Source organism: Camelus dromedarius, chromosome 17 (assembly GCF_036321535.1).
Source record: "Camelus dromedarius isolate mCamDro1 chromosome 17, mCamDro1.pat, whole genome shotgun sequence".
NCBI classification, from domain to species: domain Eukaryota; kingdom Metazoa; phylum Chordata; class Mammalia; order Artiodactyla; family Camelidae; genus Camelus; species Camelus dromedarius.
The window spans coordinates 33,645,357-33,666,535 of record NC_087452.1 but is presented as its reverse complement, the minus strand read 5'-3'; the positions used below and the strand labels follow the sequence as shown (position 1 = coordinate 33,666,535).

The 21,179-nt window shown below is 59.6% G+C and overlaps 1 protein-coding gene across 2 annotated transcripts in view; it reads left to right on the top strand.

The window, feature by feature from the left end:
• Positions 1-19,943, top strand: part of BSN (bassoon presynaptic cytomatrix protein) — an 83,187-nt gene extending 63,244 nt beyond the window's left edge. Inside the window, exons 5-12 of one of the 2 annotated variants that reach the window (XM_031471146.2) lie at positions 65-6,724; positions 8,954-11,030; positions 11,343-12,154; positions 12,287-12,386; positions 12,892-13,023; positions 13,283-13,337; positions 13,707-13,799; positions 16,214-19,943. In XM_031471146.2, the coding sequence (XP_031327006.2) occupies positions 65-6,724; positions 8,954-11,030; positions 11,343-12,154; positions 12,287-12,386; positions 12,892-13,023; positions 13,283-13,323 (9,822 nt within the window). In that variant the 3' untranslated portion in view covers positions 13,324-13,337; positions 13,707-13,799; positions 16,214-19,943. Of the gene's footprint in view, positions 1-64; positions 6,725-8,953; positions 11,031-11,342; positions 12,155-12,286; positions 12,387-12,891; positions 13,024-13,282; positions 13,338-13,706; positions 13,800-15,939 lie in introns of both variants that reach the window. The other variant, XM_064496540.1, reaches the window with a different exon arrangement.
• Positions 19,944-21,179: the final 1,236 nt, after the last annotated feature.

Sequence of the window (21,179 nt, the reverse complement as noted above, 5' to 3'; positions counted from 1 at the left end):
GCCCTGGGATTGACGGAGAGGGCCAGGCTCCCTCATGCAGTGTCTGCTTCTCACCCTGCTGCAGGACCTGCCTTGCAAGACTTACTCTCAGGACCTGTCTCGGAGCCCACAGAGCCTCAGCGACACAGGCTATTCCTCTGATGGTGTCTCCAGCTCCCAGAGCGAGATCACAGGCGTTGTGCAGCAGGAGGTGGAGCAGTTAGACAGTGCAGGGGTGACAGGGCCACGCCCGCCTAGCCCCTCCGAGCTCCACAAGGTGGGGAGCGGCATGCGGCCTTTGTTGGAGGCCCGGGGCCCAGCCCCCAGTGGCGAGCGGGGCAAGCCACCCGGCAGCAGTGGTGAGGAGCAGAAGCGGCGGCCCCACTCCTTGTCCATCATGCCTGAGGCCTTCAACTCCGATGAGGAGCTGGAGGATATCCTGGAGGAAGAAGAAGACTCTCTGGAGTGGGGATGCCAGAGGGAACAGCGGGACACGGCTGAGTCCTCAGATGACTTTGGCAGCCAGCTGAGGCATGACTACGTGGAGGACAGCAGTGAGGGTGGCCTGTCCCCTCTTCCACCCCAGCCCCCAGCCCGGGCAGCAGAACTGAGTGATGAGGAATTCATGCGGCGGCAGATACTGGAGATGAGCGCTGAGGAGGACAACCTGGAGGAGGAGGATGCTGCCACCCCTGGGCACGGCCTGGCCAAACATGGTTCCCAGAAGGGTGGCCCCAGGCCCAGGTCCGAGCCCAGCCAAGAACCAGGGGCGCTGCCCAAGAGGCGCCTGCCCCACAATGCCACCACAGGCTATGAGGAGCTGCTTTCTGAGGAAGGCCCAGCAGAGGCCACGGACGGCACTGGGGCCCTGCAGGGCGGGCTCCGCCGCTTCAAGACCATCGAGCTCAATAGCACAGGCAGCTATGGCCATGAACTGGACCTGGGCCAAGGCCCTGACCCTGGCCTGGACCGGGAGCCCGAGCTGGAGATGGAGAGCCTGACGGGCTCACCTGAGGACCGCTCCCGCGGGGAGCACTCCTCCACACTGCCGGCCTCCACGCCCAGCTACACGTCTGGCACCTCACCCACCTCTCTGTCCTCCTTAGAGGAGGACAGTGACAGCAGCCCCAGCCGCCGGCAGCGGCTGGAAGAGGCCAAGCAGCAGCGCAAAGCCCGGCACCGCTCGCACGGGCCCCTGCTGCCCACCATCGAGGACTCCTCGGAGGAGGAGGAGCTGCGGGAGGAGGAGGAGCTGCTGCGTGAGCAGGAGAAGATGCGGGAGGTGGAGCAGCAGCGCATCCGCAGCACAGCCCGCAAGACCCGGCGTGACAAGGAGGAACTGCGGGCCCAGCGGCGGCGCGAGCGCTCCAAGACACCCCCCAGCAACCTGTCACCCATTGAGGATGCCTCCCCGACGGAGGAGCTGAGGCAGGCGGCTGAGATGGAGGAGCTGCATCGCTCCTCCTGCTCTGAGTACTCGCCCTCACCCTCCCTTGACTCGGAGGCTGAAGCCCTGGATGGCGGCCCCACCCGGCTCTACAAGTCGGGCAGTGAGTACAACCTGCCCACCTTCATGTCCCTCTACTCTCCAACCGAGACACCCCTGGGCAGCGCCCCTACTCCCAGCTCCGGCCGGCCCCTCAAGAGTGCCGAGGAGGCCTACGAGGAGATGATGCGGAAGGCCGAGCTGCTGCAGCGGCAACAAGACCAGGCAGCAGGGGGCCGCGGGCCCCATGGTGGCCCTTCTGAGCCCATAGGCCCCCGGGGCCAGGGTTCCTTTGAATACCAGGACCCTGTTGACCATGACTATGGCAGGGCTGCTCAGCCTGCCTCGGAGGGCACCCCAGCCAGCCTAGGAACAGCCGTGTACGAGGAGATCCTTCAGACGTCCCAGAGCATTGCCCGCATGCGTCAGGCCTCCTCACGGGACCTGGCCTTTGCTGAGGACAAGAAAAAGGAGAAGCAGTTCCTGAATGCCGAGAGTGCGTACATGGACCCCATGAAGCAAAACGGTGGCCCACTCACCCCTGGTACCAGTCCCACCCAGCTCGCTGCCCCTGTGTCCTTCTCCACCTCCGCCTCCTCAGATAGCAGTGGGGGCCGAGTCATTCCCGATGTTTGCGTTACTCAGCACTTTGCAAAGGAACCTCAGGACCCCCTCAAGCTGCACAGCTCTCCTGCCTCCCCCAGCTCTGCCTCCAAGGAAGTAGGCCTATCCTTTCCCCAGGGCCCTGGGACCCCAGCCTCCACAGCTGCAGCCCCTTGTTCAGCTGGCCTGCCACGAGGGTACATGACTCCAACCTCCCCAGCAGGCTCTGAGCGCAGCCCTTCGCCTTCTTCCACAGGCCACAGCTATGGACAGGTCCCAACCACTGCAAACTATGGGTCCCAAACTGAGGAGCTACCTCAGGCCCCCAGTGGCCCTGCTGTCAGTGGACGGGCTGCCAGAGAGAAGGCCCCAAGTGTGAGTGATGGTGAGAGTGGCACCCCCCAGGCCTCCCGGGGATATTCCTGCTTTGTGGGCTCCAGCCCCCCTCTCTCCCCATCTTCTCCTTCAGAGAGTCCCACATTTTCCCCTGGCAAGCTGGGCCCAAGGGCCACAGCTGAGTTCTCTACACAGACACCAAGCCCGACCCCTGCCTCGGACATGCCACGGAGCCCTGGGGCCCCCACCCCGACACCCACGGTGGCTCAGGGCACACAAACACCACACCGACCCAGCACGCCTCGCCTGGTGTGGCAGCAGTCCTCTCAGGAGGCCCCCTTCATGGTCATCACACTAGCGTCAGATGCCTCCAGCCAGACCAAGATGGTACATGCCAGCGCCTCCACCTCCCCAGTGTGCTCACCCATTGACACCCCACCCACGACCCACAGCTATAGCCAGACAACGCCTCCATGTGTGTCTCAGCTGCCCCCAGAGCCACCTGGGCCACCTGGCTTCCCGCGGGCAGCCAGTGCTGGTGCGGATGGGCCCCTGGCACTATATGGCTGGGGTGCCCTCCCTGCCGAGAACATCTCCCTGTGCCGGATCTCTTCTGTTCCTGGAACGTCTAGGGTCGAGCCAGGCCCCAGGCTGCCTGGCACTGCCGTGGTGGACCTTCGCACGGCTGTCAAGCCCACGCCCATCATCCTCACTGACCAGGGCATGGACCTGACCTCTCTTGCTGTGGAAGCGAGGAAGTACGGCCTTGCCCTGGATCCAATCCCAGGTCGGCAGTCGACCGCTGTGCAGCCTTTGGTTATCAACCTCAACGCCCAGGAGCAGACCCATGCCTTCCTCAGCACTGCCACCACCGTGAGCATCACCATGGCCTCATCTGTGCTCATGGCTCAGCAAAAGCAGCCTGTGGTCTATGGAGACCCCTTCCAGAGCCGGCTTGACTTTGGCCAGGGTGCTGGTAGCCCCGTGTGCCTGGCCCAGGTCAAGCAGGTAGAGCAGGCTGTCCAGACAGCCCCATATCGCGGTGGGCCCCGGGGAAGACCCAGGGAGGCCAAGTTTGCCAGGTATAACCTGCCCAACCAGGTGGCACCTCTGGCCAGACGGGACGTTTTGATCACTCAGGTGGGCGCTGCCCAGAGTGTTGGCCTCAAGTCAGGCCCCGTGCCAGAGCCGGGTGCTGAACTCCACCGGGCCACCCCTGCAGAGCTGCGTTCACATGCCCTGCCAAGTGCCAGGAAGCCACATACAGTGGTGGTGCAGATGGGAGAGGGCGCAGCCGGCACTGTGACCACACTGCTCCCAGAGGAGCCGGCAGGTGCCCTGGACCTCACTGGGATGAGGCCTGAGAGCCAGCTGGCGTGTTGTGACATGGTCTACAAGTTCCCTTTTGGCAGTAGCTGCACAGGCGCCTTCCACCCCGCCCCCAGTGCACCTGAGAAGAGCGTAGCAGATGTGGCCACACCTGGCCAAAGCGGCGGCCCCTTCTATAGTCCCCGGGACCCTGAGCCTCCAGAGCCTCCCACCTACCAGGCACAGGTGGTAGGGGGGCCCATGCCCCGTGAGGAACTGAGGCCTTACCCACCAGGCCTTCCTGGCAGGCTGTACTCCTCCATGTCTGACACCAATCTGGCTGAGGCTGGCCTCAACTACCATGCCCACAGGATCGGGCAGCTCTTCCAGGGCCCTGGAAGAGACTCGGCTGTGGACCTCAGCTCTCTGAAGCATTCCTACAGCCTGGGCTTTGCAGATGGACGCTACCTTGGGCAGGGCTTGCAGTATGGCTCATTCACAGACCTGCGTCATCCCACAGACCTCTTGACTCACCCACTTCCCATGCGGCGCTATAGCTCAGTGTCAAACATTTACTCGGACCATAGGTATGGCTCGCGGGGAGATGCAGCTGGTTTTCAGGAGGCCAGCCTGGCCCAGTACAGTGCCACCACAGCCCGTGAGATCAGCCGCATGTGCGCTGCCCTCAACTCTATGGACCAGTATGGAGGGCGGCATGGCAGCGGTGGTGGTGGCCCCGACCTCATGCAGTATCAGCCCCAGCCCGGGCCTGAGCTCAGTGCCCCACAAGGTCTGGCTCCCCTCAGACCTGGTCTCCTTGGGAACCCCACCTTCCCAGAGAGCCACCCAAGTCCTGGAAACCTGGCCCAGTACAGGCCTACAGCAGGCCAGGGAACAGCAGTCCGACAGCTGCTACCATCCACAGCCACTGTGCGTGCAGCCGACGGCATGATCTATTCGACTATCAACACTCCGATTGCTGCAACACTGCCCATCACCACCCAACCTGCCTCAGTACTGCGGCCCATGGTGCGTGGCGGCATGTACAGGCCTTATGCAGCTGGTGGGGTCACAGCCGTGCCACTCGCCAGCCTGACGCGCTTGCCCATGATTGCCCCCCGGGTACCTCTAGGGCCCACAGGGCTGTACCGATATCCTGTACCAAGTAGATTCCCCACTGCTTCCAGCATTCCACCTGCTGAAGGTCCTGTCTACCTGGGGAAGCCTGCTGCCGTCAAGGCCCCAGGGGCCGGGGGCACACCAAGGCCAGAGCTGCCAGCAGGGGCTGCTCGGGAAGAGCCTCTTTCCACAGCTCCCCCTGCTGCTGTCAAGGAGGCTGTAGCAGCCCCAGCCCCAGCCCCACTGGCTGGCCAGAAGCCGTCGGTAGATGCTGCTCCTGGGGGCAGCAGTGGGGCCCTCAGCCGGCCAGGGCTTGAGAAGGAGGAAGTGTCACAGGAGGAGAGACAGCGGAAGCAGCAGGAACAGCTGCTACAGCTGGAGCGGGAGCGGGTGGAGTTGGAAAAGCTGAGGCAGCTGCGGCTGCAGGAGGAGCTGGAGCGGGAGCGTGTGGAGCTGCAGAGGCACCGCGAGGAAGAGCAGCTGCTGGTGCAGCGGGAGTTGCAGGAGCTGCAGACCATCAAGCACCATGTGCTGCAGCAGCAGCAGGAGGAACGTCAGGCTCAGTTTGCTCTGCAGCGGGAGCAGCTTGCCCAGCAGCGCCTGCAGCTAGAGCAGATTCAGCAGCTGCAGCAGCAGCTGCAGCAGCAGCTAGAGGAACAGAAGCAGCGGCAGAAGGCCCCCTTCCCTGTGGCCTGTGAGGCACCTGGCCGAGGGCCTCCCCCAGCTGCCACCGAGATGGCTCAGAATGGCCAGTACTGGCCACCCCTGACCCATGCAGCCTTCATTGCCGTTGCCGGGCCTGAGGGACCTGGGCAGCCTCGTGAGCCCATGCTGCACCGAGGTCTCCCCAGCTCTGCCTCGGACATGTCACTGCAGACCGAGGAGCAGTGGGAGGCAGGCCGCAGCAGCATGAAGAAGCGGCATTCCATGCCCCGCCTGCGGGACGCCTGCGAGCCAGAGTCGGGGCCTGAACCTTCTGCGGTCAGGAGGATTGCAGACAGCAGCGTGCAGACAGACGACGAGGATGGGGAGGGCCGCTACCTCCTGACACGGCGGCGCCGGGCACGGCGGAGTGCTGACTGCAGCGTGCAGACGGATGATGAGGACAGCGCCGAATGGGAGCAGCCGGTGCGCCGCCGCAAGTCTCGTCTTTCCCGCCACTCAGACTCAGGCTCCGACAGCAAGCATGATGCTACTGCCTCGTCATCCACTGCCGCCCCTGCCGTGAGGGCCACAAGCAGCGTGGGCATCCAGACCATCAGTGACTGCTCCGTGCAGACAGAGCCTGACCAGCTGCCCAGAGTCTCTCCAGCCATCCACATCACCGCTGCCACTGACCCCAAAGTGGAGATCGTCAGGTACATATCAGCACCAGAAAAGACTGGGCGCGGGGAGAGCCTGGCCTGCCAGACGGAGCCGGACGGGCAGGCCCAGGGTGTGGCGGGGCCACAGCTTGTCGGGCCAACTGCCATCAGCCCCTACCTGCCTGGCATCCAGATCGTCACCCCAGGGCCCCTGGGCAGATTCGAAAAAAAGAAGCCAGATCCCTTGGAGATTGGATACCAGGCCCACCTGCCCCCGGAGTCCCTCTCACAGCTTGTGAGCCGCCAGCCTCCCAAGTCCCCCCAGGTCCTCTACTCACCAGTCTCACCCCTGTCCCCACACCGGCTCCTGGACACCTCCTTTGCTTCCAGTGAGAGGCTGAACAAGGCTCACGTGAGTCCCCAGAAGCACTTCACGGCCGACAGTGCTCTCCGCCAGCAGACGCTGCCTCGCCCCATGAAGACCCTGCAACGGTCCCTGTCTGACCCTAAGCCCCTCAGCCCCACCGCCGAGGAGTCTGCCAAAGAGAGGTTCTCCCTCTACCAGCACCAGGGGGGACTGGGTAGCCAGGTATGGGCACAGGGGCTGGTCCAGGGTGGGACAGGGGTCTCTACCTAGCCTTGGGGACCCCACAGGGAGGGGTTCCTCCTGGGGTGGGGATGGAGTCTCCTCCAGCTCTAGAGGCCCAGAGCTAGGAGAGAAGGAATGGACCTTTCTCAATGTACATCTGGTGGAGCCTGCAGCTCGGCAAGGACACCCTGGGCAAAACACACTCACACATGGCCCGCACAGCCATTCAGACCCTGCTAGAAACTTCAGCCTCTCCTGGGCAATGCCTCTTCACGGCCCCTATCTAGTCCAATCCCTGCCACCTCCCCCCTTCAGGCCTCCTCAGCTCTGCCCCCGAGTCTTGACCCCTCCTACTCCATACCTCTTCTGTGGATATTTCCTGACAAAATCAGTAACATGGACCTGGCTGGGCTGCTCCCCACTCCCCAGCCCTGGCCTGGCTTCCAAAGCCCCATAGGAAGCCCAAGCCCCACATCCCAATGGGCTGCAGTGTGCTCTCTGCCTTGTCTTGTCCCCACCTCTATCTGGCCCTTAGCAAATCTTTTTACACACCTGTCTGCTCTCCTAGTTAGGGGCTCCTGGAGCATAAACTTACCCTTGTCTGTGGCTTTTAGTTGTCAATGATGCCCTGGGGCTATGAGACGTAGCCCACTGTGGAGGGAAGATGGGGGTCGCTAGGACCTGATGCCAAGGACTTTGAGTGCCAGTCAGAGACGGGTGGGCTCTTCTTAACGGCCCTTGGAGCTTCTGGATGTTTCAGGCAGGTGAGACAGATTAAGATGGGTATCTTAGAAAGCTTCCTGGGCAGCATGTGGACAGATGGGCTGAAGGAAGTGATTGCACAGTGACCCTAAGGAGAGTGGATAGGAACCAGAGGCGTTGTGACATATATTTCTGTTTTCTGGGTGTGAGGTGGGGCCTTAGGGGATGGGGTTGTAGAGGTTAGTTTGGGTTGTGGAGAGCCCTGGGATGTGCAGGCCAGAGGGGTGGGGGGTGAGATCAGGTGTCTGGGCTGGCAGAGAAGGCACGTTAGAGAGGCAGCTGTCTTGGCTTCCACTAGGGTTGGCACAGTGGTCCCATGGGCTGGCCGTGTGAAGCCATGCCACAATGGGTGCTCGTGGTGTGCAACCAAAATAACAAAAGACAGACAACGGACAGAAGGAAATTTATTCCATGTCACCAAAGACCCAGCCTTCATCCTGGGGTTTGGGGGCACACTATCATTTCCTTTATGACATATGGCGAGAGTAGGTGGAAGGTTTTTAGGTAATTTCTTGGCAAGGTAAAAAGTAAGAAGCCTGATGTTAGCCTCCAGTGTATCTTGGGGATTTGGGTGGTCCGTAAAACCCAGAAACCTTGGGCTTTCTAGCAAGGCTAGGAGCTAGAGACAAAGGGAGGACCAAGGGCAAAACTTCTGCAATGTGGACTTTGAGGCAATGTGGAGGCAGGTGAGGAGGGCCCCACAGAGGGCATGTTAGGGAGCGCTGACCAGGAGCCAGGTAGCCAGAGATAGGGCTGGAGAGGCCCTCAAGGGGCTCTGGGAGCCACAGAGAGTGGTGGGCTGACAGGGATGTGGAGCAAGCTGGGGGTCAGGCCGAGAGCACAGTTTGGCAGAGGGTGATGCAGGGCCTCAGGAGGAGAGTGGGCAGGTGTCTGAGTTGCAGATCACTTTAGAGAGGAGGAGAGCAGGAGGCTGAAAAAGATTCAGAGCCTACAGCAACTGACACCCAGGCAGCATGTGGCCCTTTCTATGATCCTCTAGGGAACCGGGGGGCCCAGGACCCACTCCCCTCCTATCCATGGCCCTTCACTGCCCTTGGCTCCTGCCAGCTGCTAGGACCCCAACCCAGAGCCAGACCTGTACTGTCCTCACCTTGGTACACTCAGTAGGAGGTGGAGGGTGACCGACCCATCAGAGACCTGCAGGGGTTCTCAGAGCCGCTGTGTGCCAGGCCAGTACTAGACACCAGCACAGAGGGGCATCTGCTCCTTCTTTCCCCTCCCACCTTCCAGAGCTATGGGAAGAAAGCCTGTAAGATGATCAGAGGCCCTCCCTCTGAGGCCAGTGGGTGGGCAGGTCAGGCCTTGAGGCGGCCTGATAAATCAGGGCGATGACAAACAGCTGTGGAGCCCACCCCTACCCTAGCCCAGAGCATTCCTCTTCCACCCTGTGCCCCGCCAAGCCACCCACACGGGTCTCAGTGCTGCCCGCCCTTCCCTCTGTCTCAGGTGTCGGCGCTACCACCCAACGGCCTGGTCCGCAAGGTGAAGCGGACACTGCCCAGCCCCCCTCCAGAGGAGGCTCACCTGCCCCTGGCTGGCCAGGCTCCCCCACAGCTGTATGCGGCCAGCCTGCAGCAGCGTGGGCTGGTGGGGCCCACGGCTGTCCCTGCCACCAAGGCCAGTCTGCTCCGGGAGCTGGACCGGGACCTGCGGCTGGTGGAGCATGAGTCCACCAAGCTGCGCAAGAAGCAGGCAGAGCTGGATGAGGAGGAGAAGGAGATCGACGCCAAGCTCAAGTACCTGGAGCTGGGCATCACCCAGCGCAAAGAGTCTTTGGCCAAAGACCGAGGCGGACGGGACTACCCACCCTTGCGTGGTCTCGGGGAGCATCGTGACTACCTGTCAGACAGTGAGCTCAACCAGCTGCGGCTCCAGGGCTGTGCCACCCCGGCTGGCCAGTATACAGACTTCCCTGTCACTGCCGCTGCTCCTGCCACCCCTTCCGGTCCCACTGCTTTCCAGCAGCCCCGGTTCCCACCTCCAGCCCCGCAGTACGCTGCAGGTAGCAGTGGACCAACTCAGAACGATTTCCCAGCCCACCAAGCACCCACCTACCCTGGCCCCAGCACATACCCGGCACCTGCCTTTCCTCCTGGCGCCAATTACCCCACTGAGCCTGGCCTGCCAAGCCAGCTGGCTTTCCGTCCCACAGGCCATTATGCAGCCCCAACACCCATGCCAACCACACAGAGCACCCTTTTCCCAGTCCCAGCAGACAGCCGTGCCCCCCACCAGAAGCCACGCCAAACATCACTAGCCGACTTGGAGCAGAAGATGCCAACCAACTATGAGGTGATTGCCAGCCCCGTTGTGGCCATGTCTTCAGCCCCATCTGAAACCAGCTACAGTGGCCCAGCAGTAACCAGCAGCTATGAACAAGGCAAGGCCCCTGAGCTGCCACGGGCCAGTGACCGTAGCAGTGTGAACCTGAGCCCAGCCCCTACCTACCCTTCTGACTCACACTACGCCAGCCTGGAGCAGAACGTCCCCCGGAACTATGTGGTGATCGACGACATCAGTGAGCTAACCAAGGACAGCACCTCCACTGCCTCCGACAGCCAGCAACTGGAGCCCCTGGGGCCGAGCAGCACTGGGCGTCCAGGAAAAGAGCCAGGAGAACCAGGTGTCCTTGAGGGGCCCGTACTGCCCTGCTGCTATGCCAGAGGGGAGGAAGAATCTGAGGAGGACTCTTACGACCCACGTGGGAAAAGCGGCCATCACCGGAGCGTGGAGAGCAATGGCCGACCAGCCAGCACCCACTATTACAGTGACAGTGACTACCGACATGGGGCTCGAGCAGAGAAGTATAGTCCAGGACCCGTGGGGCCCAAGCATCCCTCCAAGAGCCTGGCCCCGGCTGCCATCTCCTCAAAGCGCAGCAAGCACCGGAAGCAGGGAGTGGAGCAAAAGATCTCCAAGTTCTCGCCTATCGAAGAGGCCAAGGATGTGGAGTCAGACCTGGCCTCCTATCCCTCCCCTGCAGTCAGCAGCAGCCTGGCCTCTCGGGGCAGGAAGTTCCAGGACGAAATCACCTATGGGCTCAAGAAAAACGTGTACGAGCAGCAGAGGTACTACGGGGTGTCCAGCCGGGACCTGGTGGAGGAGGATGACCGCATGTGTGGTGGGAGCAGCCGGTCCCGAGGGGCCTCTGCATACAGTGGGGAGAAGCTGTCCAGCCATGACTTCAGTGGCCGGGCCAAGGGATATGAGTGGGAGCGGGAGGCTGTGGAGCGACTTCAAAAAGCAGGCCCCAAGCCCTCATCTCTGAGCATGGCCCATGGCCGGGCCCGGCCCCCTATGCGGAGCCAGGCCTCCGAAGAGGAGAGCCCTGTCAGCCCCTTGGGGCGGCCCCGCCCTGCTGGGGGCACCCTTCCCCCTGGGGACACCTGCCCGCAGTTCTGCTCCAGCCACTCCATGCCTGATGTCCAGGAGCATGTCAAGGATGGACCGCGGGCCCACGCATATAAGCGTGAGGAGGGCTACATCCTGGATGATTCCCACTGCGTAGTTTCCGACAGTGAAGGTAATGGCAGCTGGGGGTGATTTTGGCAGATGCTCAGTACGTGGGGTGCCTGCCTGACCGAGGGGCCCTGGGCCCTGAGATGTCCCAGTGGGGCCTGGCCTGGTGCCTCATCCAGTGGGCCCTGCTGCAGGGTGCCCTTCCTGCCTGCTTCACCTGCCCCCTGGCCCCAGTTGTGGGGGGGTGGGGGCTGGGGGCCTAGTGTTAAGCTTGTGGCTGTGGCACCCACTCTCTGTTTTCCTTGCATGGCTTCAGCTGGGCCTCCCCCTGCGGCCAGCCCAGGGGTTGATGGTGTTCTGTTTTTGGTCTCTGAAGCGTATCACCTGGGCCAGGAGGAGACAGACTGGTTTGATAAGCCCCGGGATGCCCGCTCTGACCGGTTCAGGCACCACGGGGGCCATGCAGTCTCCTCCTCCTCCCAGAAGCGAGGCCCTGCCAGGCACAGCTACCACGACTACGATGAGCCCCCTGAGGAGGGCCTTTGGCCACACGATGAGGGTGGCCCAGGCCGCCATGCCTCAACCAAGGAACACCGGCACCACAGTGACCACGGGCGGCACTCAGGCCGCCACGCTGGTGAGGAGCCAGGCCGGCGTGCTGCCAAACCACATGTTCGGGACCTGGGTCGCCACGAGGCCCGGCCTCACCCTCAGCCCAGCTCCACCCCGGCCATGCAGAAGAAGGGTCAGCCTGGGTACCCTAGCTCCGCTGAATACTCCCAGCCATCCCGAGTACCGTCAGCATACCATCATGCCTCTGAGAGCAAGAAGGGCTCCCGGCAGGCCCACTCAGGGCCCGCTGCACTGCAGCCAAAGCCAGAATCCCAGCCGCAGCCGCAAGGTCGGCAGGCAGCTCCAGGGCCACAGCAGTCACAGCCGCTTCCATCCAGGCAGACGCCTTCAGCGGCAGCATCTCGCCAGCCACAGACGCAGCAGCAGCAGCAGCAGCAGCTGCAGCAGCAACAGCAAGGCATTGGGCTACAACCCCTGCAGCAGGCCCCATCACAGGCTCGGCTGCAGCAGCAGGGCCAGCCAGCTGCTCGGGGCCCGGCCCCTGCTGCCAGCCAGCCAGCAGGGAAGCCTCAGCCGGGCCCCTCAACAGCCACAGGCCCCCAGCCAGCAGGACTGGTAAGTAGGGCTCCAGTACATGGACCCTCCCCAGGGTGAATGCTGGGACTGCAGCTGGACAGCTCCTTGGTTCCAGGCTGGGCATGGGCAGAGTTGACGGGGGGTAGCTCAGCTATTGGTTCTGTGTTGCAGCCACGGGCAGAGCAGGCAAACGGCTCTAAAGGGACCGCCAAAGCACCGCAGCAGGGGAGGCCTTCTCAGGCCCAGCCACCACCAGGACCTGGACCTGCAGGTGAGCCTACCCTTGGGCACCCTTGCCTATGACCCAGAGTAGCTGGGCTGCCATCTCCCTACACTCACTGGCACCCTGAGCCCCCCTGCACCACGTGCCCTCACTGCGCCCTGAGAACATGCCCAGTGGGCTGCAGGCCTCGCCAGCAGAAATGAGCTGGTGGAGTCACCAGCACTGGGGCCTTAGGGCCCAGGCAGCTCTGGGCAGGGAAGCTGGAAGGGACTGGGGAGCTCTTAACTCTCTCCTTTCTCTCCCTCCTCTTCTCTGCCTTCTCATCTTCCTCTGCCCTTTCCTCCCTTTCTCCTTTGTCTTCCTCAACTTCCTTTGTTCTGCTTCCTCCCACCCCTGTTCTGCTTGTTCTTATCTTTCTTTTTTCATTCCTCTATCCTCCTCCTCAACCTCCATCTCACAGGGTCCCCATGTTCAGATTCCCTCGTGACTACTCTCCTGCTCAGACCCTGAAGAGCCAGGCCAAGCAGCCTCATGATGGTTTCTTTCCCCTTAGGTCTGAAGGTTGGAGCCAAGACTGGAGGGACCCCAGGAGCTCCTGCCAGCCCACCAGGAGCCGATGGGGAGAGCGTGCTCTCCAAAATCCTCCCTGGTGGGGCAGCAGAGCAGGCCGGCAAGCTGACGGAAGGTATGCACTGCCTACAGCCAGGGCCATGGTGCACGGCTGCTCCAGGGCCCTACTCTGGCAGGGGTCAGGTCTGGGGAATGGTTCCGGGCCCCGCCACCCAGGCACGGGCCAGCCCAAGGGCCCACCTGCTGCTGCCTAGTCGTTCTCTGGGTGGTCCCTGCCCCTCCAGCTGAGCTTGGCTTCACTGTGCCAAATGGCCGTGATTAGGAAGGAGTCTAGCCCAATTTCCTGTTGCTTCTCTCTCTTTTCTATTTCACAGCTGTGTCTGCTTTTGGCAAAAAATTCTCCTCCTTCTGGTGACCATGCCCTGCAGGGTGAGTATGAACTGCCTGTACCCACTTTCCCCCTGGGAAAGGCATGAGGCGCTCCTGTGGGGGCCCTGCGGGGTCTTCTGGGAGGACTGTAGTCTTCAGCAGCGGATGATGTGGCCAGAGCTGCAGTGTCCTTCCTATGAGTGTGGGAGAAGGAGGAGGAAAAGGAGAGACACTGTGCACAGAGGCCCCATTATGGGGCCAACTCAGTAGAGATCCCTAGCAAAGGGAAGCCAGGGCCAATGATCCCTTGTCCTTCTCCACCACCCTCAGCCCCCACAGAGCTCTTATAGCTATGAGTTGACATTGGGTTATAGGTGGGGCCCCCTATGATGCAGCTCCTTCCAGCCCTCCACTGTAAATACTCCACAGGCTCTTGAAGAAATGAAGGGAGATGATATTATTGCTGTGGAAAAATCTCTGGAGTCAGAGGCCTGGGCGCAGCTCTGGACTCTGCGTATAACAGTAAGTATCAGGACCAGGGTGGGGGTGGGACCTGGCCTGGCTGACCAAACCCACCCAGTTCCTACAACGAGGAGGGGCCTGTTGGGCTTCCTGCAGCTGGGATGGGCCCAGCAGCCACTTGGGAGGCAGAGACAACTCAGCTGGCTGAGGTGACTCCAGTAGTAACCTTGGGGAAGGGCCCAAAAAAGCCAACCACACCCAACTAGGGGTCTGTATGCCAAGAACTGATTCAAAGCCTCATCCCTGAGGCCTGGTATAGTAGCTTTGCTCCAGACATTCAAATGAAGCCAGAACCCCCAAACCCTGCCGAGCTTAGCAGCCCTTGGTGTGAAGTCAAGATACTATTGACTCAAGACCAGCAAGAAAGAAAAGCAGTATGACTGGAGAGGCAGACAGGAAAGGGACAAAGAGGACAGGGAGGCACTTGGACAGGAGGATCCAGACCAGGTCAGCCCAGGGAGAGAGTGGAAGAGCGTCAGGGTGGCTCTGTCTGGGCTGCAGTGGCCAAGGCAGGATCAGAAGCCTCTGCCTAGAGCCTTCTCTGGCCCTGGCCCTGCCTCTGTGGGTGAAGGAGGAAGTGGTGCATCATCCAGGATGGCAGGGAGGAGAGCCTGGTTACTAGCACTGCTCTGCACACAGCCAGGTACCACATCTTCCCATTCCATAGCCTTGGGGCCATCCTCCTGCCCCTTCTTTGCCATTTCTAGGACTAAGACTATGGAGGTTTGGGTGTTTCTCATGGTGGACAGGCATGTGTGTGGTAGGGCCCAGTGCTCAGCAGGCAAATCACCAGGGAGCGCTGGGGCCAGCAGGGGTCCTTGCTCAGGCCAGGCCTGCTTGTGGGAAGGAGTTGGGTATAGTGTCAAGAGGGCCACCTGTCTCTGCAGGACCAGTGAGGGTGCTGGAAAGGCCCAGTTTTCTATCCATTTATTCAGCAAATGTTTGTCAGGCTCTAGGTGGGTGCTGAGCCCTGTTCCAGGTGCTGGGGATATAGCAGAGAACAAGACCAAGTCCCTGCCCTCTGAAGCTGACAGTCCATTAAGAGAGGCAGAGAGCAAATAAGTTAAAAAGAATTACTTTACAAGGTAATTTCTGAAGGTGATAAGTGTTCTGAAGGCAGGGAAGCAGGATTATGGTGGAGGGGTCTACTCTAAAGAAAGTGGTCAATACCAGGTAAGGCTCAAGGGAGGAGAAGAGGCTGCTGCGGGAGGTGCCCACGGAAGGGAACAACACCAGCGGAGGCTCTGATGACACAGGTAGGCCTCAGGGACAGACAAAAGGCCAGCAGAGCCAGAGCCACAGAGGAGGGGAGGTACGGTCAGGGCTGAAGTCAGAGGGGGCGTGAGCCAGCTGGGTTGGGCTTTGTAGGCGAAGGTAAAGAGCCCAGAATTTATTCTAATTACAGTAGCCACAGTGCAGCACCCCAGCGTTCTTCCTTCTCTCACCCCACGACAGTGGGCTCCCTGCCGCTTTCCCGCTCAGCCAGATGTTTCCTCTGAGCCGCCCTGGAACAGATGTGAAATTAGAAATAGTGTTGAAGGGAGGGGAAGGAGGGGCAGCCCATGGGCCAGGTCCATGGCAGGACCCACCTTGGGTTTAGGGCCAGGGCTCTGTCACTGGGGAGGGAAAGGAACCCCTGGTGTGGCTTTGTTCCGTGTCCTGCCACATGATGTGTGCGGGCCATGGAGACCACTAACTTTGTAGTTAAAAGAATCTCCCTCGAGTTCTGGCATTTGGCTGATGATTGGGCCAAGCGGTCATTGCTTCTGTGAGTGTCCATCTCCTGGTGTCTTTTGTGGAAATTTCAGAAGTGGGTTGGGAGGGGCTTGCCATTTTAAACAAAATTCTATCTCCCTCATTTTTAAGAGAAACAAAAAGCATCATGTATTAAAGAAATGGCCCTTCCTGGCCAGCCTGATTCTTCTTTCTTCCTGACTTTCTCTTTGTGACCTCAAACCTGCCCAAGCACCCATCTCCCCATGCCTCAGTCGGGTGGGATCCTGTGGGTGTGGAGGCGCTAGGCTGTCAGCACGGGGCAGACAGCTGGGAGGAGCATGAGTGGGAAGTAGCTTCCACAGTTCTTGACAAAATCCTTCTGCCTTTCCTCTTTCCTTCCCCCTCCCTCCTGTCCTCCTCCAAGCATCTACAGTCTGGCAAACCCTTGGCCCAAAGACTCACACCAGGTGGGACGTGGCAGGTGGGCTTCAGTTGAGGACGGGATGTTTTCTAACAGCAGCTGCCGGGGTGAAGCATCTGCTGGAGAAGTGGGACCACTGGCCCGGGACCACCTGGGAGTGTCTTTCCAGAGACCCTGCTCTCCTCAGGGGGCCGCCTTCAAGGCATAGCCGTCGCTGGGAGGGAGGAACCGTCTCGGGAAACCCTGCCACTTGGCGGTCTTGCTGTTCTTTCCACAGCCACCTCTCTGCAGCCTGGCCAGCCAGGCTTCTAATGCGTTATACGCAGAGTTTGGGCGCACGCTGCCTGTTTCTGATGGACGCCGCCCTCCCTCCACAATGCCAGAAGTTTTTCCACAGCCTTGGAGAGGGGCTTTGACTGAGGGCTGGGGGCCCCAGGCTCCATTTCCTTCACATTCCAGCTGGCCCGGATCCCTCTGTGGCCACAGGGCCCTGCTCCCCTCACCCTGCCCTCTGGGTGACACCGGAGCAGACTTCTGTGTGACTAGCGTGGTTTTGGGAGAACTTTAAAACATTAGGACCTAACACTGTCTCATCGCTGAAATAAGAGGCCATAGCACCGAAAAGCAGTGTGGACGCCGGCTGAGGCTTCTCCCAGCCCATGGGTGGCCGCGTGCTAGCACACCTGCCACCATCTTCAAAGCCATCCCCCCAGTCATCGTGAGCATCCCAGCGGCACCGCCATTGTCTCAACCAGCCGGCTCCTCGTTCATACACCTGGGGATTTCTTTTGATTTCAAGAACAGCCTTAATCATTTCGGTTTGATTTAAGTGTATACCTCATGAACATTTTTCTTTCGTTGCCCCTCCCCTTTACTCTCTTCTCTCTCTCGGCTCAGCTCCTTGCCTCTCCCCTCCACCACCACCTTGTGACTGATGGTTTGGTTTCCTTTCTGCTCTGTCCCTGCTCAGCACAGGGAGAATGTTGACTTAGAAGCAATAGTGGGCAGCAGGCCACCAAGAGCACAACCCCAGGGCGGGGTCTAGGGAGGCCCCTCAGCCCGCCTCTGTTTACCGTGCAACTCCAGTCCTTCTTAAGCCATCACCAGTGGACGTGCTCAGAGCAGAGGGGCTAGGGCTTCTGCCAGCCGACGGAAGGGCCCAGAGCCCTGCGTTGGGGAGTGTGGCACCATCCATCCACCCGGTGGACTGGGTGGTGGTCCTTCCCAAGGCCCTTCCCTTGGGGACCTCCCTTCATCTTGGGCACAGCCGCAAGTCTCATCTCTAACGTTCTATGCAATGAAATATAAACCCTCAAAGACAACTGTTAATATTTAATAAATTCCATGTTATGTATAAGGAGTTAATTGCAAACCTGCAATTGAGAAACTGGATAGATATGCTCATATCAAACCCCTCACCCCCCCACCCACCCTGCCCCTGCCCCCACCATGTGTGTGAAATTCTCAGTCTGTGGCATGTTTGACCTGTGGCAGGACTCGCTGCTGCCAGGCGAGTCACCGCCTGTCCTGCAGTGGAGCATGCACAGCTCGCAGCCCCTTTGCACGATTTCATCCATTTTAAATGCTTGACCCCTTTGCTTGGAGTTCTTTTTGTCTCAGAACCTTTCCTTCAGGAGTTCTTCTAGCTGACTTTTGCACGAGCTAGTGAGGACCCACTGAAATTGCTGCCCAAGCATGCCAGGCCATAGGCCAGGCAGTGCAAGGCACCACACACCCTGCCGGTTTCTCTGATCAAGATGTCTCTGGAGTAGACATGCTGTTGGGAGCCTGCACAGGATGTGTGTGCATGAACATTCAGAAGGTTTGCTGTAGGATTTCCATCTGTAAGTCTTTCCCCCTCTTACACAAGCCCTGAGCCAGAGACATCTGGCCACCCCTTCCTAGCGAGGCACTGCTCAAGGGCAGAGCTGGGCTGCATCTGTAGTCAGAGAGACAGAGGCCACGGGCAGAGCCTGGCTGTGTCCTGGGACCCCAGCTCCTGACTGCACTTGCTCCCTGCCTCTCCTCTCTGGCTGGGAGGCTCAAAGGTCTGTGATCCAGGAGATCTAGGCTGGGGCCAGAGGGTCAGGGAGTGCTCAGGAAGAGTTGGACCTTTGGCATTTCTGGTGAGGACAGCTGACAGTATCATCTTGGACTGGAGTGAGTGTTCACATAGACAGTGGCTCAAGCTGAGTTTCTTGGGAAGCTTCTCAATAACAAAACATACAGAAGGTTCTGTTGTGACACTCTGCATCTGTCCCCAAGACCCAAACTCCCTGCCAGCCCCCATCTCTGAAGCCTAAGTATCCCATTGCTCATTAGCTTCTCTACAGCTGAGCCAAGAGGGCAGCAGGTGGCAGCTGCCTGACCCCTCCAGGCCTGGCCTTCCTCCAGAGTGCTCTGGTCTGTACCATGCAGTTCTCAGGGGTCCATGTTTCTCATGCTTTCCTGTAAGGTCTACACACCCTTCAGAGGGATTCTGGCCCACCTCTGGTAGTCGTGGATAAGATAGGAGGCTGTCAACCCCTGTGTTGGGCCCAAGACCCTGTCCTTTGGGATTTGGGCTTCACCCATCCCATGGGACACCTGCCTCATCCCAGAGATCAGGCTTGGGCTGGTTGAGGCCATCTGTGTAAGGGCTGAGGGAGTCCACCATCCAGCACCTCGGACCACCCAGGGCTCAGTCTGTATGGAGATGTGCCTAGTGGCTGGATACGTTGGGGACCAAGGCAGTGATCCTTCCCACAAAAGGCCAAGGGATGGGGCCAGGAGCAGGGAACAGGCAGGGAGATGACAGCAGGTCAGCCTCAAATGTTGACTTTCCAGCAAATCTCCTTTCTGGCCAAGCTCTCTGATTTTGAAATTTCTGACATCTGCCACTCCCTACCCTGCAGTGTACCCACAGGACACATCTGTACCCATCACCCCTTGTGAAGGTGGCTGGAGCAGGCCTCTGGGCCGCAGGTGTCCTGGCCCTTGTGTAGATACAGCTGTGGCTCTGGGGCCAGAGGCTGAGGGACTAGGATTTGGTGCCTTGGGCAGTGGGGAGCATTGAGCACATCTCTACGTGGGCAAGGCGGTCTCTAGGATGCACTACAGACCTTCTCCACAGCTCCCCACCCCCAGTGTCATGAGCAAAGGCACTGCCTCCTCTGTCCACTTCAGGGCCCAGTGTATCCACTTCACAGTGACACCTCCCTTCCCCACCATCCACTTAGTCCTTGGGAAGAGAGTGTGGTCTCAGGGCCTATGATGAGAGGGCAGCAGTGGCAGCAACTATGGCCTGTCTTCTGGAGCCTGTGGGGAGTTTTCCAGGCAGATCCTTTGCCATGGCAGCAGGGTCCTGGCCTGTCTGCCCCTCCCCTGCCATCATGCTCCCAACCCCCATTCTGTAAATATGCATCATCATGGACTCCAACAGGGTCAGGGGGACAGGCCTGATGAACTGAAACTCCTCAGAGATATCATTTCTGTCTCCCTGGGTAGCAGCAGCCCTGCTGCCATGTGCACTGGGGTGGCACTGGAGAGCCATGGAAATTGTGAGCTATTGTGTGTGTATGCATGTGAACAAGTGTGTGAGTGTGTGTGTGTGCGCGCGTGTGTGCGCACGTGTGCGCACGTCTGCCTCATTTGGCCTCTGGGATCAAATCAGCTCCTTCTCTCTAAGTGCAGTGCCCTGGAGAGTGGTGGCTGCCCAACACCTTTCCTCTGCTAGCTTCCATGTCTTGTTTTTGCTTTCCCCTCACTCCTTCCCTGACTCCCTTCTTTCTTCTCTCCTTTCTTTCCTTCTCTCCTTCTTTATTTGAGGGGGAAAGAGTGCTGTACAAAGTCAAACAAACAAGTTTACAGTTGTAAGTGCAATGACCCGAGTCCTCCACATGACCTTGTGAATTGTGTGCCGTCCTCCTGTGCTCTGTGAGAACTCGTGGTACTTGTGTCTCTCCCCCTGTATTGTGACAAGGTAACTCTGTGGTATCAGAATAAAAGGACTTGATATAAACAACCTACAGACTGTCTCTGGGATGGTTTCTGAAACGGGAAGGCTTAGCCAGAGGAACAAATCCCCAAGCTGTGACAATCCTGTCTCTTCACAGTTAGGGAAAAGGCAAAGGTGCAGAAGAACTGGCAAGGCCCTGGCTGAGTTCACACCAATCTGTCCAAAGACAATGGGCCCCTCCACAAAGTGCCCCAGGACAGGTCCAACATTTGGACCAGGAGGGAGCAGTTAGCTCGCTGCCGGGACTGTTGAGATATGGTGTCTCCTCCGCCTGTGGGTGTCCAGGCTGCACAGCTTTCTGGGGCCTGGTCCCGGGAAGGAGGTGAGCGGGTGCTGCCCCCTGGTGTTGCCAACAAGCCCTACACCTATCTGCCTTGCTGTGTGCCCTCCAACCCCCAAACTCTGGGGAGCTACTAGGTCTTAGCTCTTCCCCAAGACCGGAGAGCCTCCTTAGCAAAGTAACCCAGAGTTGCTAGAAATTTGAAAGACACAGGTAAATGAAAAGAGGATCAGCCTCATCTCTGGCCTTCCCCCGACTTAATACCTTGATGCATGTCCTTCCTATTTGTGTTTTTCTTTTTCATTTTAAACAGAAGCCAGAAGGTACAGTATCTTCTGCTTTCTAGCCTCCTGTTTGTTTCTACATGTTCATGCAGGACTTAGATGTTCATACTCCAATGCCCAGCCTCCAGAGAGGTGCACCATGAGTTTACAGCCAGTCTACTGCACGTGCCCTGAAGGACAGGCACCATGTTCCCAGTTTCCTGTGGTAAAGAACGCTGTGAGGAATATCCTAGTTTCCCACTTTCCACCCAGATTGGTGGCTCGGGCCACTCTTTCTGCTCCCAGTTCTGGCCTTAACAGTCCTGCACACACTAGACACTCACAAATGCAAGTGGCCTCAGAAAGTGGAAACTGTTTACTTAACTAGCCCGATGTGGTTCATGGGGAAGGGGAAGCCTCAGGCCAGTCAAGCAGGATCTCACTCAAAGGCCAGGCAGGGCATATGGAGTCAGGGCCCTGAGGTATGGAAGACCAGCCAGTCTCAGGGTATACGGAGGATGGGACATCAATGCTGGCCTGATAGCTGCCCAGTCTCTCCTGCCCTCTTCTGGCAACATAACCCACCCAGTCCAGTGCCACTGTGCCCAGGGAGCCTGCCTGCCCAGGTTTTTCTTTCCACAGGAAGCTCTCTGGTTCTGGGTGGAGCCTGACCCCACCAAGCCCTCTGCCCCCAAGAGCTTGG